The sequence below is a fragment of the Micrasema longulum genome, unplaced genomic scaffold (assembly GCF_059751315.1).
Source record: "Micrasema longulum isolate JH-2025_06_02 unplaced genomic scaffold, ASM5975131v1 h1tg000260l, whole genome shotgun sequence".
Lineage (NCBI taxonomy): Eukaryota > Metazoa > Arthropoda > Insecta > Trichoptera > Brachycentridae > Micrasema > Micrasema longulum.
The window spans coordinates 8,509-24,351 of NW_028277464.1; the positions used below are offsets into that span (position 1 = coordinate 8,509).

At 31.9% G+C, this 15,843-nt stretch overlaps 1 protein-coding gene across 1 annotated transcript; it reads right to left on the reverse strand.

Moving 5' to 3' along the window:
- Positions 1–5,584: 5,584 nt before the first annotated feature.
- On the reverse strand, positions 5,585–15,053 carry ENGase (cytosolic endo-beta-N-acetylglucosaminidase). The gene is made up of 7 exons (XM_088223937.1): positions 14,522–15,053; positions 12,633–12,781; positions 11,556–11,853; positions 11,031–11,196; positions 9,365–9,712; positions 7,397–8,250; positions 5,585–6,148 (listed from the first exon to the last, which is right to left on the reverse strand). Exons 1-7 carry the CDS (start codon positions 14,791–14,793, stop codon positions 6,028–6,030), a joined length of 2,208 nt encoding a protein of 735 aa, XP_088080063.1. The 5' UTR covers positions 14,794–15,053; the 3' UTR covers positions 5,585–6,027.
- Between the last annotated feature and the right edge of the window lie 790 nt (positions 15,054–15,843).

Here is a 15,843-nt window from a genome sequence, read left to right on the forward strand (position 1 = left end):
GCTCTGATTTCTCCGCAATTCAAATAAACAAATTATTATACTATGAAAGTATAGTGATAGCAAGTTACATATTAGTTTTAATATGAAAGAAATTATTCCAATAATACTGCAAGGAAAAGTTGAAGGAAAACGCAGTGTGAAAGATGACGCGTTTTCTTCTTACTCTGATTTAATGCTGTGATAGAGGTTGGAAGAGCTCTCTCAGATAAACAAGCGAAGTGGGATTATTTACAATATTGTGAAGGAGTGATAGAATGTGCCTGATACTGCCAGTGTAGCCAGTGTAGCTGCGCGGTATTCGGTTTTGTGCTCAAATTTGCGAAGATTAAAGATATAACGTACAAGCATTCCGCAATCGTTCCGACTTATCAAGCAATTTAGAACAGCATCTGGATATTTAATTATTTGTTGGATCTGATCTTTCTCGTTTTCTGCATACATCAATATTTGCATCGTAAGTTCATTCGCTCTATATGACCAAACCAACGCAGAACTTCTTACTTGATTTTGTTGGTAATGCTTATATCAGCCTTACACGAAGCACGAACTAATAAAATTCTCAAGTGCAGACACTACAAAATTAAATTATTCTATTGTCATCTTTTAGTCATCATCATCAGTGGCGCTACAGCTCGTTGTGGGCCCTGGCCTCCTCCAGAATCTGTATCCATTCCTCCCCGCACCCTGCGTCTCTTCTCAATCGCTCTAGTGTCACTTTCCACACTATCCAGCTATCTTAATTTTGGTCTGCCTCTGCTTCGTCGGCCTTCCGAAGTGGCATAAATAATATTTTTTGGGGTACGATTATCATTCATCCTGTGCACATGGCCCAACCATTGGAATCTTCTTATTTTTATGAAGTCATCTTCAAGTGTCCAGATAAAAAAAATACCGCGATGTATTTTCAATGGGGTGATGATGATATATTTGTCAAAATCACGATTGACAAATACATCAAGAAAAATGGATAATCTATTTGAGAACGTAATTTGGTAGGTACTTACAGGGCTTATGGCCTAATTATTTATATATCACTTTACAAACTATGTAACATTAAACAAAATGGAAATCAGCTTAGGTAATACCGGCATCCAATCACTATCGTACTCAAAGTTGACCAAAACAATTACTTTTTTATAACTAAGGATATCCCAGATACTTAAAAGCATTCTGTTTGCACCATGTGCTAGTTAAGAAATCAATTCTCAGAATAAAGGTTTTATCTTAATGGGCAGCAAATCTGCACCTTTTAGATTGGCACAGCTTTAATAAGAGTAATCACCTCTACTTAAAAAATAACGGATATACGATAATTGGGCCACATAAGACCCTAGGGCTGAATTTGCCCATGAGGCAGTAAAATTTTCATGCTATCTACTAACTATCTATAATTTACACCTACGAGTATACTACTAAGCATCTACTCAGAATCAGCTACACAATTCGTATACGTGATCAGTTATCTTCAAACGTTATGGTATAATGGCCGCAATAGGTATTATCTGTTCCAAGTGTCCATTATGCAAAATTGTAACGCAATAACAAACGCATTTCTATTAAAAAGAAAAAATTAAAGAAAGTTAAACTTTAGTCACTCGTATCTACCCGTTATGTACCAAAATTGATTAAAATCATACAGAAGTAATGACGGCGAATGGTAAATGTACGTAGATAGTAGATACATTTCCATCCATAACATTTTTTTACAAAGTGAATTATTTTCTGGATAAATTATTATAAAATCTCTATCCTGAAATGGCAATGGGCGGGCCACGTAGCCAGGAGCTCGGACGAGAAATAGGCAAAAAGCCGGTTGACTTGGAGACCTCGAACAACAAAGAGAAGTGCAGGGCGGACGCTGAGGTGGAGAGATTACCTAGACCGGCATGTCGGTGGGACCTGGGTGCAGTCTGCACGATATGAAGGCAAATGGAGAAGTCTTTCTCCATGAGAAATTTTCTCAGCTTTATGAATAAAAATTTAATCAATTTTACGATTATGTACTTGTATATCATGAAAAATCTAGTCTAAATGTTACTCTGGCGTTGGTCACAAATCATAACGAATTTTCTCACGCAGGGTGGATCCATTCACCCCTGTTCGAGCGATGGCTCGGAATGCTGAGACCGCCATAAGGACATAATATAAGATAATTTATTTTATTTTATCTCATTTATGCAAAAATTCATTCGATTTCTTTTTTCTTTCTTTCCTTACAAGTTGATTATTTTTATTCGTTTTTGTTTTGCTCTTTAGTTTAAATTTTTGAAGAAGATTTTATCTTTTAAATTTTTTATGTAAGTTATCTCTACACGGTTATATTAAAATGAAATATGTTTTTGTTTTATAATGAAATATCACGTACTACGAATACCGATAAAAATATATGAAATGTGTTAAGAATAATTCATTGTATTTTCAAAATCAATATGGGTATTGTAGAGGAATGTTTTCATATATAACTTTTAAAAAGAAAATGTAAAAAAATATGTCACTAGAAAAACGCGACATATTTGGCATTGATAGTTGTTACGTCAAGATTCGTGACGATGTTCTAAAAAAATTCGACTGGTTTGGAACAAAGTTAAAAATAAACATGAATCGTGACGTAAAAGGGGCATGGCCAATGCAATTGCCGTTTTTGTGGGAATTCAAAATTACAAATTTAAAAATATTTTTTATGGTACTAAGTAGCAAAAAAATATTTTTATCATTGGATAGTATTTCATAGACCCTTTTTACTTTTAAAATGTTTAAAAAAAACGTGATATTTCCCTAAATTTTACTGGAATAAAATGTATTATTATTATATCAATAGGAAAGTGACTCAGCTTAATAATAATGTTAAGTGATTAATTTAATTGTTATTTATGACATTATGGGTATTTTTCTTTAGGTTTTCTCTGTTAATTTGATCATTAATTGAAATTTACGTTTTTTCGATAGTGTAAAGGTTTTTTTAGCCCATAGCTACTACGCCTTGTAACAGATTTCATCATCAGATAAACACAATAAATTAATTAATTTCATAAACAGCTCATTGAATTCGGTTGATACTCTGTTGATTTTGCGTTATATTATATATTCGCCTTTTTTGGAATACATTGTTTTGGTTAATTAATTATTTTCTTTGCAAACACTTAGCAGGTCTCATATTTTTTAATTTGTTATTGCGTTGCCTCTATGGTAGTCATAATTATTGTAAATGTATGAAATACAGTAAAATATTTACTAGCAGAAAACACGGCTGGGTACATAAACCTTCATTTATTTAATTTTATATTACTCGTATATCGGGTGTTATGATCTTATGTTTAGTAAAATAAGTTTGTTTCTAAAAATAAATTGAGCTTGTCCGGTTTGCTAAGTTCGCTAACATGGGCGTATTGCTTGCGAACCGTAGTTTTGAACCCAATGGCTTTGCTAAACCGCAAGATTAAACCTTATAACTTTCTAAATAATGGCAAGTGGTCAATCGAAATGAAATTGAACTAATTGGCGGGAGTTTCCGATATTTTGATCGGTTGTGATAAGAGTACTTAAAACTAGTTAAAGTCACTAATACGGACGTTTTTTTTGCAATACGACCATGCTCTAGGACCCGTTTCGTCTGCTCTAAGGTCTGAGAGATTGTTAGGACGATTAGGGTCTTTGCATAGGATTGTTTCTACTGTTAGTATTAGGATAATGATTTTTGCGAGGAATTCAGTACTATGACGAGAAGTAATTTCGCCTGAGTTCGATAAGGATCATGTTAGGATCTGTGTTAGGATTTTGCCAGTAGTTTGTCTGTGATTTAGTATAGATACGCATTGTTTTTCTTCTGTTGCTTGAGTGCATGTTGTATAAGGCAAATTATTCTAATGTTTCCTATATGTATTCGGGTTTGGTGTCGTTTTTTTATTTGTTTGTATTACTGCGTTTTTCTTCCTTTCCGAGGTGGGATCTGGAGCGAGCGGCCGCGGTCTCAATTTGGAACGAACACCGTTTCCCTTCAGTGTCATACTGGGAAATTAGAAAAAGGTGATTGTGCTGACCATGTATATTTGATTGATCACAAATTGACAATACTGCAGTGAGGGGTACAATGAAAGCTTTTAAAGTTTCTTTGTTTTGTTATTTCCGCGGTTTGATTGTAAAGAAATATTAAATTTTCGATTAATTATTTATTTAAAAATTGATATTGATATGCGAAACTGAAGAAAAACGTAAGTCTTTATGAACAGTTTCGGGAAAGGGGTGGATGCTTTCATTGTAAATGTTTTCTTGCGCGCGGTAAAAATTGGAGCATTAAATTATACTGCAGTTTCTTGAAAATTTACGAAAAAAATAAAAATAACGAACTACTTTAAACGACATCACAAGTTCATATGAATCAACCAGTGATAAGAGAGTTATGGAAGATTTCCGATTCGCTTGGCGTCAATGGACCAATGGGCAGAACTGATCGAAAATAAGCGGAAGAGAACCTCTGACATCACACGCGGAGATATTTCAGAAATACAAAACTTTAAGAATCATAGTGCTGATAATACGATAAATAAAAATGGGGAAAAATTGGTTTAGTTTAATAGTCTATTAACAAATAATAAAAAAAAAACAAAAAGCACTGAACTTCCTCATTGCTTCGACGAAGAAATACGCCGGCCGCCAGCGCCCTTTTTTATGTGTTTTTATAACATCTATCTCCTTTATTTTTTATTTTCTGATAACGATCCAAACATTTGGTAGTCCGAACGACTGGAGTTCGGATAAACGGAGTTCTACTGTACTACACAAAAACGCATTTAAAAAATTCAAACTTTATTAAAAATAAATTATTAAAAAATAAAACATACCCTACCTACGTAATAAAATAACAAATAATCACAATAATACATAAATATTATTTGGCGATTAAATAAATATATGCAAGATATTATCCATTCCATTTTATTATTCATATTAATATTATTTTTTTGGTATCATTAATACACTAAATTTATTTGTCAATTTTTAAAATGTGTAAATGGGGGCTAAATTTCTAACTGTCTATGCACTCTGTAGCTGCAAGACGCACTGGGATATTTATTAATTGTACAGCGCCCTTGAGGTGATTTTCACAAAAATGGCGCTATATAAATTATCCAACTATATATATATATATATACAAATTAACCCATTCTTTAAAACCAATATTATACATTTTTTAATTATAATCTCATGTGTGTTTTACGGTTATCTTACCCAATAAATAAAATAATTGTCCAAATATTTATTATCTTTTTAGAACTTTGGTTTTCAATTTCAGTGTCGTAATATGGCGTTATTGGCAAAAACTGTACAAATACTTTACTTTCAATACAAAAAATAAATAAAAGTGAGTTCTTATAATATAAGTTCTTATAATGTAAGTTCTTTTATTGTCGAATTTGGTTGTGGTCCCGTGGCTAGTGTCTCGAACTCACGGCTCAAAGGTCCGTGGTTCGAATACCACTCTACCTCAACTTGATTCCCATTTTCTAATAGTGAGTTATTGACAACTTATTGAAAACGGCCCTCAAAATTAAATGTTTGGATAAATCATAAACAAATATTTTTTAAATTTATTTATTAAATATAATATGCGTATATGTAAGACATGTGAAATTGCAACATAAAATGTATTCATAGCAGCTTCACTGGGCACAAAATACGAGTTCTAAAGTTTATTTAATTAATGGATTTATGTAGCGAATTATGTCAACATGAATCGACTGATTTGCTTTTTTTGTATACGAAATCGTAAAAAAATCAATTAGGTTGTTCAATCAATCATCAAAAACTGCTTAATTTCGCGGGAAATGTAAATGACAGATTTAAACACTTTTTTAAAGACGTAATAATTACACAAAAAATAGATTTTCACATTTTTATCCAAGATATTGGGTTCTTTATCCAATAACAGATATAAAAATAATAGATTAAACATGGCAGGAAACTCAATATTTTCGATTATGTTGTCCATTCCTCTTGGAAGAATGTTTTCGAAGTATTGCGATTTTCACATTAAAAGTTAACAATATCCTTTGCAACTCCCAAACCTCCCAATAGAATGGAACCCTTTCTTTTTGTAAGTTCGCAGTTGATTTCCAGCATTGTACTATTGGGAAACTTCAAGAAAAAATACCTATAACAAAAAAATATATAGATATGACATTTCAAGAAAAAATTGAAGATATAAATAATAAAGTATTTACCATGATTTAATTTGGTTACATTATTGACAGCCTAATAAAAACTTATTAACAAGACATAAATTTATTTAGTAAAAGCATAATATGAAAAACTCATAAATTTGCTTAAACAAATGATTTTTTAAATGTTTCTTTACACTGCTGACTGGATTATTTTACTTAACACTTTTCTGTCAAACAAATCCACTATCAAGGCAAAAATAGCGAAATTATTTCAAAAATTAAAACAGGTTAATGTTAGTGTGATAAAAAAATAAGGTGAAATTGTTTATAACTTTTAAAATCTTTATTTATTCTTCCAAATCTATTTCATCGCCTTCAAAGTACTCCCCCCCCGATACAATACAATACACTTATGCCAACGTTTTTTTTCCGATCCTCGAAACTCAAAACAAATCGTCTTAGAACAACGATGCATGTGATTTTCTTCAACTTTACTTGAGAGCGGTTAAATGAACTTTTTGCCGTTCACAAAACACGTGCGCGGACCCGTCGACCAGAGATAATGTAGAACTATTCAAATAGTTCTACATTATCTCTGGAACTATTACCGTGGACAAACGCAGATATTGACATGACATTTGACACACATGTCAGTGACATAAAAACTACCAACATAAAAAATATTTTTAAAAAGATTTGCCATAATCAAAGAGTCCGCGTATTTTAAATTTAAAATTTCACCTGATTTTTTTATCACAGCATTGATTGACAACATTGAGTTTTACTTGAGTATGTGTGTAGCTTTATCTATCCAAATGTTGCTATTATTTTTTGAAATATCGAATTTGTTATTTGTTTTTTGTAGATGCTTTTTTAGTATAAAAAGCATAGAATTAATTCTATGAATAAAACATTCAAAAAATATTTCAACTAATGTACTTCAGATAGTAAATTTTTTTATTACGATTCATTAAGTAAAACTGTGGTTTCAATCGAAACAGTATTACAGCTCCACACCAAGCATTCAAAATATTCATACTTTCAACATATACAACCTATATTAACATATTTAAATCAGATAGCAATAGTAAAACAGAAAACATCATCAGCTAAACACATATAATATCGTTCTCCCTCCCCCATAAGCAAGTGTCTAGTTCTTTGTGGCAACTGAACATATGGTGGCTCTAACTAAACATATATATAATGATCAATAAATAAAATGCATAATATATCACCTTATTTTCCAGTTTTTTTCATTTAAGATTGGTACATAAAATCCGGAATGATTAGACAACAAATTTTCTTGCAATTTCTTAAATGTTACCTCATCATTTTTATTTTCTGGGCTCACAATAATTCTATCTAAATTTTGAGGGTAAGTAGTCTGTTCTGTCAAGACGACATTGAACGTTTTTCCTGTGCTATTATTTTTTAGCGAAATCAAAAGGTTTACATCCTGATCTTCCCCATTTTCTAATTGTTTAACTGCATAATACACAATAAAGTTATGATCACACAAAAATTCACAAATCAACAGTCTTATAATTTCATCTTGAACACTGAGTAAATCAGGATTTACTGGTGAAATTTTAATGCAGCTCCCACCTCGTAAGCAGTCTTCATTATATAGTGAAATACATGTTTCGCTTTTAAGATTTGGTCTGACGATGAACTTTTTAATGGGTGCCTTTGATTCTTTTGGTGAGGATTCTGAATTTATAACCTTTGTTTGTGTAACAGTTTCCTCGACATTTTTTTCTTCGGTATTACATTTTGAACAGTTTTGATTAAACATACTATGCAGTTCACATTCGTTAGAGTCCTGGACTTGGTCTAAATTTTCATCTATTTTTGAGTTGGTTAACTTGCCAATATCTTCACCAATTTTGGTTTCAGAATCTTCAGCAATACTATCGGTATCATCTCGCTTTTCTCTTTTCTTATCTTTAATAATAGTGTCTGACGTTGATGATTTTGGATCTTGTGATTTCTCGGGTACACTTTCAAGAACATAGCTATTTGAGCATAATGGAACGGATATTTGATATTCTTGTTCTCTCAGGTTAAACCATAGAGAATCATTTGTAACCTACAAATAAAAAAAAATGTAAAAAACTAAAAACAAAAAATTTATATTGTTTATTTTTTAAAAAGGTATCAGCACTATTATTATTATTGTAAAAAAAAAACATTGAAAATTATTGTAAATGCCGACAGGTGGTTGATGTAAATGTAAAAACAGTAGACTTAAAAATAAGGGTTTAATTCCCTCTGAGATCACAATAATTAAATGTGATATTAATTTACCTACTGTTAAATTATATTTATTGTTTTGATATTTATATACATACATATCGGTCGTGTTCAGATCGAAGGCTTCAAGCTAAAATTCTGGAAAAAGCGGTTTCATTATTTAAAATGTGTTTTAAATGAGGAAGTTCAGTAGTTATTTTATATTTTTAAATTTTTTTTTTTTTTAATATCAAGCTAAGCCAATATTTTCAATTATCATATTATCAACCCTACAATTTTTTGAAATGATTATGTCATTTTGAAATTACTCCGCGTATGACGTTAAAATTTCTCCTTGGTGAGTTCAGCAGATTGGTGAAATCTACCACAACATTGGTTGACTCGGAAGAACTAGTGACGTGGTTCAAAGTAGTCCGTTGTTGTTATTTTTTTTCATACATTTTCAAGAATCTACGCTGTACAATTCAATGCTCTAATTTTTACTGCGTGTAAGAAAATATTTTTATCTCCGATTTCCCGTAGCACTGAACTTCCTAGTTGCATAGGTCTTATGCACATTCTGGCAAGGATTTAAGTCGATAGATGTTTGCATTTCAAATCCTTTTGCTAGAATGTACACAAGACCTACACAAATATGAAATAATGAAACAGATTTTTCCAAAATTACGGTTTGAAGCCTTTGACCTGAACACAGTTGATATCAATAAATTTGCTTGTTTTATTGAAAACATAAAATATAATCTATGAGCATTTTGATATAATAATGAAGTTTTTTTACCTACTTCAAAATATTTTATGGAAGTGACAAATTATGATTGTTAACAGGATTATCTGCTGGAAATATGTGAAGTTACCTATCAATCTTAATAATACAACCTAGACATTTATTTTTCCCTTTTTAAAAATGTTTTCTCTCTCTTGCAATAAATGTCAATATATATTAATCTCACCTCACCATCCACTCGTCGTTTCTCTCCAGCTCCTAAACAGAAAAATGTTTGAAATGGCAGCTGAGAAGGACCTCTTGTGTTTAAATACGGCCAAAAAGAATTCCATAAAGCACTCTCTCTTAAAAAAAAATGCTCTCTTAAAGCACACGTCATGAAGAATTTAGAATCGTCAATTTTACGTTTTTTGGTGTGTAAATCGTAATGTTTGGTAGAACATGACTTGGTTTTATCTTTGGTTTCTGTTTTATATTGTTGGTCCATTGCTTGTATGAATTGTATGCCTTCGTGGGTCCAGGCAGGGGCAAATATTGCCATCGATAAATCAAATTTATGTATTTCTTTTACAGCCTGAAAGGAATAAAAACATGATAAAAGTACTCATTATTTTCATTGAATCGGGTAGAAAATACAGAATGAACAGATTACTCAGTTGATCTCAATCTATCTATTTAAAATACTTCAGATACCTACTAACACGTACAAAAAATCTATGCTAAACTAAAATTTTAAAATACCTATAGGTACCTATTTACTAACATTGACATAAATTGCCATTTCCAAAAAACATAGAATTCAAATCCACCAAAGGCCTACTGTACAATTAAGAGATTAATTGATTGCAGTGTTTGATGTTGAGTGAAATATGAACTATGGAAAAAACATATACAGTCTGTTATGTGCTACCACAGCAGATCACATTTACAAGCATAGTATACATCCAAATTAATTTTGCTGAACAAAAAAGACACATCCACCATTTGTCAAATGAGGATATGGCATTGCTGTAAGAGGACCAACCTGGCAAGAATTGGTGTCTTTGGCTCCCCCATTTGCGATTGTCGTTTTGAGAAAGAAGATCTCAACTACATATTGTTTGTTTGCCCAATAAATGACCAAATGCCAACCTTTTTCAAGACTTTAGCCCTGCCCATTTCTCTTTCTACAAATAACCAAAGATCTTAGCGAGCAGGAATTCATTTACATACAACCTTTTACTTTTTTTTTTAAATAACGGAATCAATTTGAAGTGCATGACTATTGTTGGATGGGTGACAGTGGTTATAAGTATGGGTGGAGGATTGATCGTTTTGAAAAGGGATTCTCCTTTTTAGTTTTTAAACGAAAAAGGAGAGAACTTTCTCGGAACTGTTAGCCTTACCTATGTTTATGTTGCAGATACGGCAATAGGATATTTGTTTGTTTGCGTGTTTGTTTTTAAAATAATTTAACTTGACATCGGAAAAAGCATTAAATTTAACAGGCAACGCCATTATATAAAAAAAAATACATCCAAATCATATTCAAAACCAAATAATATTCTTAAGTCGTGGTCTAACTTTATTCTTATTTTAAAAAATAGGGGTCTGTGCTACATGAGCTCCTGACATAACTGCGACCTATGTAGATCTATTGTGACGAAGCATCATACTTTTCTTTCTACACTCCATCTTGCTGGACCTGCTTACGTATAGTAGTCCCTAGCAGTCCTCATTTTATTGATTTCTGCATTAACAGAGCCCTCCTACATTTACACCTATCTTTGCTTAAAATGCTTGAATAAAATAATTTATAAAAACACATAACGCATTTGAATCATGCCAGCATTTTGTTTATAAATGAAATATTTATACTAAATGGAAACAGAGTTGAAGAAATAAATAATAACCTCAACTGTGTTGAAGCAACCTCCACCCCAGAAGTTGCGCCCCCAAACGTCGACACCAATAAACACGTCATGTCTTCGGGAGCCTGCTGTCTCTACACTCGTTTCTAGGTGACTTAGTTTCCAGCAGTAGTTTGTGAAGATGCCATCGCAAGCATTAAAAAATTCCCTAAATACATTAAAAAATGTTCGAATCAATCATGAATTATAATAAAGTGACATAATAAACAAAACACTCTGGTTACAATTATATAAGTTAATTTACCAGTTTTAAAAACTCATTTTTCATCACCAATTATATATTAAATTAGTTTTCTTTTCCGATACTTTCAGTTAAAGTTTAAATAATCACACTATTTGAATCAATCAACGCTTGATATTGGCAATTATAAATAAATACATAGCTATGGGCATATCATCTGAAGTACAACAGAATAATTTTATTTTTCAATCTATTATATAAGGAATTTAAACCATTTTTAAATTAAATTAATCAGTTGAAATGTGTCAAATTTTTGTTTTACTTACATATTTATATTATTAAGACAATTCTGCCATTCAAGAGTCCCTTTGTTTGTCACGCTATCATACCAAAGTACTACGGAATTAGGGTTTTCATGGTGCATCTTTTGCGTTAAACATTTAACAAACTTCAGCAACATGTCCACTTTATCAACTTTGTTCTCAATATTCAAAAGCCAACCATCTATTTTGAAATACTTAGTTACAGTGACAAGTTGATGAACAAATTTTTGCATAGAATCTTCTGATTTTAGAATTTCTTCACAGATCTTGTATCCATCTTGCCATTCTGTTATTAAAGTACCTAAATAAACAAGTATTTTAATACTTATAAAGAGACTAAATCCGCTGCTTCACTCGCATTAGCTAGGTAATTAATTAGCTTTGTCATTTATCTTTGGAAAATTCTTATTCCATATGGAATAACATATTTTTTCAAGATAGAAAGTAGTTTGCATCGATTGCCAGTCCTCTCACTATCACTACAAAAAAAACATGACGATCTGTTAGTCTGTAGGGGCAAGAAGATAGGAGTTACGAACGTGTTTTAGGGGAGCGACAGTTGGTAATTTACGCAAGGAGGCTAGCACTTTTTTTAAAGATTTTATTGTCAGTCTCAGTTAGTAGACCTTGAGGAATTTAAAAGTGGGTAGGGAAATAAAAAGCCAGGCGGCTGACAAAGACGGAACCTTCAGGGAGATGCACTTTGCAGACCCACAGCCTTCTTTTCTCGTTCTCTTCTTAGAAAATAAGTCTCGGGGGGCCTAAAATTTAAACATTGCCAGGGGCGCTCATAACCCTAGCCACGACGCTGATTATAACTTATAATGTAAGCTGTGAAGTCAGAAACAGACTTGCAAATTTAGGAGAAAATTATTTGATGAACAAACTTCAAATATTTATGATATTAAAGTATAGAAAGTAGAAATGGTAAAATTCTTATGTAGAATTTTAATCAGAGTCTAAGATCTGTTCTATCATACATCTCTATTTCTAAAATTCAGTTAAATTGATGCTGCTTTGGTTGATTTTTGAAACAAAATAACTGTAATTTAAATAGTAAGAATAGTATATAATAAATACCTAGTATCTGTACTCCATGCTTATGGGCTACGTTGATCCATCCTAAAGGGGGAATCGTTATAAAGTGATGACTAAAATAAACAAACATATCAATGGCTGCCCAGTGGTAAAAGGAATATGCCGCATAATTATCGGTACCATTGATAGAACTGAAAAAAAATGTAATGTTATTATATATTCTACATTTGTTTTTCATAATATTAGCTTAACTAATGCTGACCGGTTTCCAAAACACTTGTTTCTTGTCAAATAAGCTTTTTTTAGTAGGCATCCATCCTAAAACGGAGGATATGCCAGGGGTAAAATATAATATGCATAGCACTAGGAATATAATTATGTAAAAATGAAAAAAGCCGAAGAAACCTAAAATTTTATCTCATTTTCAGACAAGAATCTTCCTATACGATGGATAATTTCAGGATCAAGGATGGAGAGTAGCGATGATATGTTAATAGGGTAAGGATATTTTTTAAAGGAGGAGTACACACTATATCTATATATGGACAACCAAAGAATATGTGATCTGGAGTCTCATGATCCTGACCACATTCACTCCATGGACTTCCCACAACATTAATTTTAAACAGATGGCCATTTGTGCTAGTGACCAATTCGTAACCTACTAACGTAAGAGATCAATATCTTAGACAGGTTTGTTGAATGGAACCAAGGAGAGTTTGGAATTCTCTCTTGAATACTTTTATAGAATACTCCCTTACATTTGGAAGTCAATTCCCATTGAGCATTCCGTTGATTTTTTCCCTCATTACGAATTCGAGGAGACATGTCAGAAATACACACTCGATAGTCAAGAGGACGAGAGCCATCTATTGATGCCACTTTCGCCACTTCATCTACCATCTCATTACCTGTAATACCCAGATGCGCCGGTATCCTGACTATGATTGGCTCTCTACTAGTTCTACTGAAGTTCCAGATGTGAAGTCTTATAGAACAGAGTAGCTCATCATTATGCAAATATGGTTAAAAGTTAATAAATATTTAGATAATTAATTAGTTATTAACTTAATACCTTGACAATGAAAGTAGTTAAGATTAAGAATATGAACATGGTTAAAATTTCTAAATAATCTAATTCATGATTCTAAATCAAAACAAGTTGAAAAAGTTATAAATACAATGTACAGAAGAGATGAAAGGACTATACTTGTCCGAAATGAATTAATGAATTTAATTTTTTAATTACCCATTAGAAAATAAGTCTTTTGATTTTACTTGATGATTATGTCATTCAAGTACCTAGGTGTCTCGAGCAACAGTGATCTGCACTCCAAAATTAGGAAGCAGACCAATATAGCCTCCTTTACATCTGGATGTCTTCGTAATATTATTTGGAGCAATAAACATATGCGTATAAAAGGCAAAGTACGGACATATAAGACACGCGCCAGGCCAACCATGACATATGGGATGGAAACAAGAACTGACACTACCAGGACAAAGAATCTGCTTAGGAAATGAAAACTTTAAGGGCAATCACAGGGAAAACGCTTAGAGACCAAATCCGCAATGAAAAAAATAAGACGGGGACCGGTGGCAATGAAGATGTTTTGCGATGGAGCAGAGCAAGAAGATTTTTGATAGACCATGTTAACAGAATGGACTACTCCAGAATCCCTTACATTGCTGCTAAGGAAATTCCACCTGGTCATCGTATTCCTGGTAGACCATCTAAAAGATGGAGACAGTTAGATCTTAGTTTCGCAAGTGTAGCAACTTTCTTTCATAACAGATCAACAGATCTAAACGAAGAGGAAGAAAAAGAAGATTTTACTTGAAAGAATCGATGGGAAAAAATGACAATTTTAATTTAAGACCTTAAATTGCGTAAACTTATGAAAAACTATAGTGATATAAAAGAAGTGTACCTGTCATCATGGTATCCGTTCTTCATATCATGACAGACGAGAGTTTTCGGCACAGATCCATATTCGTATCTCGATGGTAACCTCATCTCATTTTTCACAAAGTGACAAACGTTGTCATTCACATATAAATCTGAATTTCTGATAATTTTACTTCTTTTAACTAGAGGAATCACTAATTGTGCCCAATAAGGTGGATTATCCATAAAGTTATCAAGTTCCAAAATACTTTTTATTGGTTTACAAACGTCAACTGAGGATTCATCCTGTGCCATTTTTCTAAATATTGCACTATTAACATTTAAGATAAATTATTAAGATGCAATTGAATTTATGCAATGAGCGTAAGCTTGAGCTCTGACAGACGCTTTTATAAACTTTGATCCATAATACTTAAATAATACAAATCATCTATTGATAACAAGGAAACCACATAACCCCAAATAAAAATTGACAGCAAGTTGACAGTTGACAGATAAAAGATAAAATACCGCGGTTTTTGGATATTTGAATTTAGGTCATTAAGTAGTCACTCGCAAACGAGTGGAGGGCGTGGAGGCGTATAAAAAAAAGTAGAGGCAGTTGCACTTATGCAAAAATTGAATTTTTAATATTTAATTTACGTATTATGCGGTGTAGTTAAACAATGTAATTTGTATAACAAAATATTTGGAAGGAACAAATAAATTAATTAAGAAAAAATATACAAACTGTATTAGTAAAGTTAAAAAATTTCATGATTTTTTTTTTGTAAAAAATCAAAAAACTTCGCATGTACCTATTATAGATAAACTAAAAACTTATTTTATTAAAAAATTATAAGACCACTCTCCCAAGTGCACAAATTTAAATGATTCATTAAGTTACAATATTATGTTTGTGAAATAATTCAATCAGATGAATCTTTTTACAACAGTAAAGGTTTCAGCTCTTTTACTTCACTAAAATTAAGATGGAGGAACTTGAGAAATATGGATGTTCAAACATAGGCACAATGGTGAATGTTACACGGTGTGAAAAGTGGCCACTTAAACCAGCCAATGACAGGTCATAAGCCCTGTAAATGCCTAGACTTCCATATTTCCTTCTCTAAGGCGTTCTCCATCCCCGTTGTAATTTGTTAATTTATTAAATTATTTTTATAAATTATTCTCATATTTTTTATTTATTTTTTTATTATTTATAAATCATATAACACAAAGTAAAATACGTTGAATTACATTCCCAGGAGTTACAATAACTCAATTCGGGACATAAATAATATTAACATTTTGAAAATAACACATATTGAGAACAACAAAGACACAAAGCAAGTTTAGCACCTT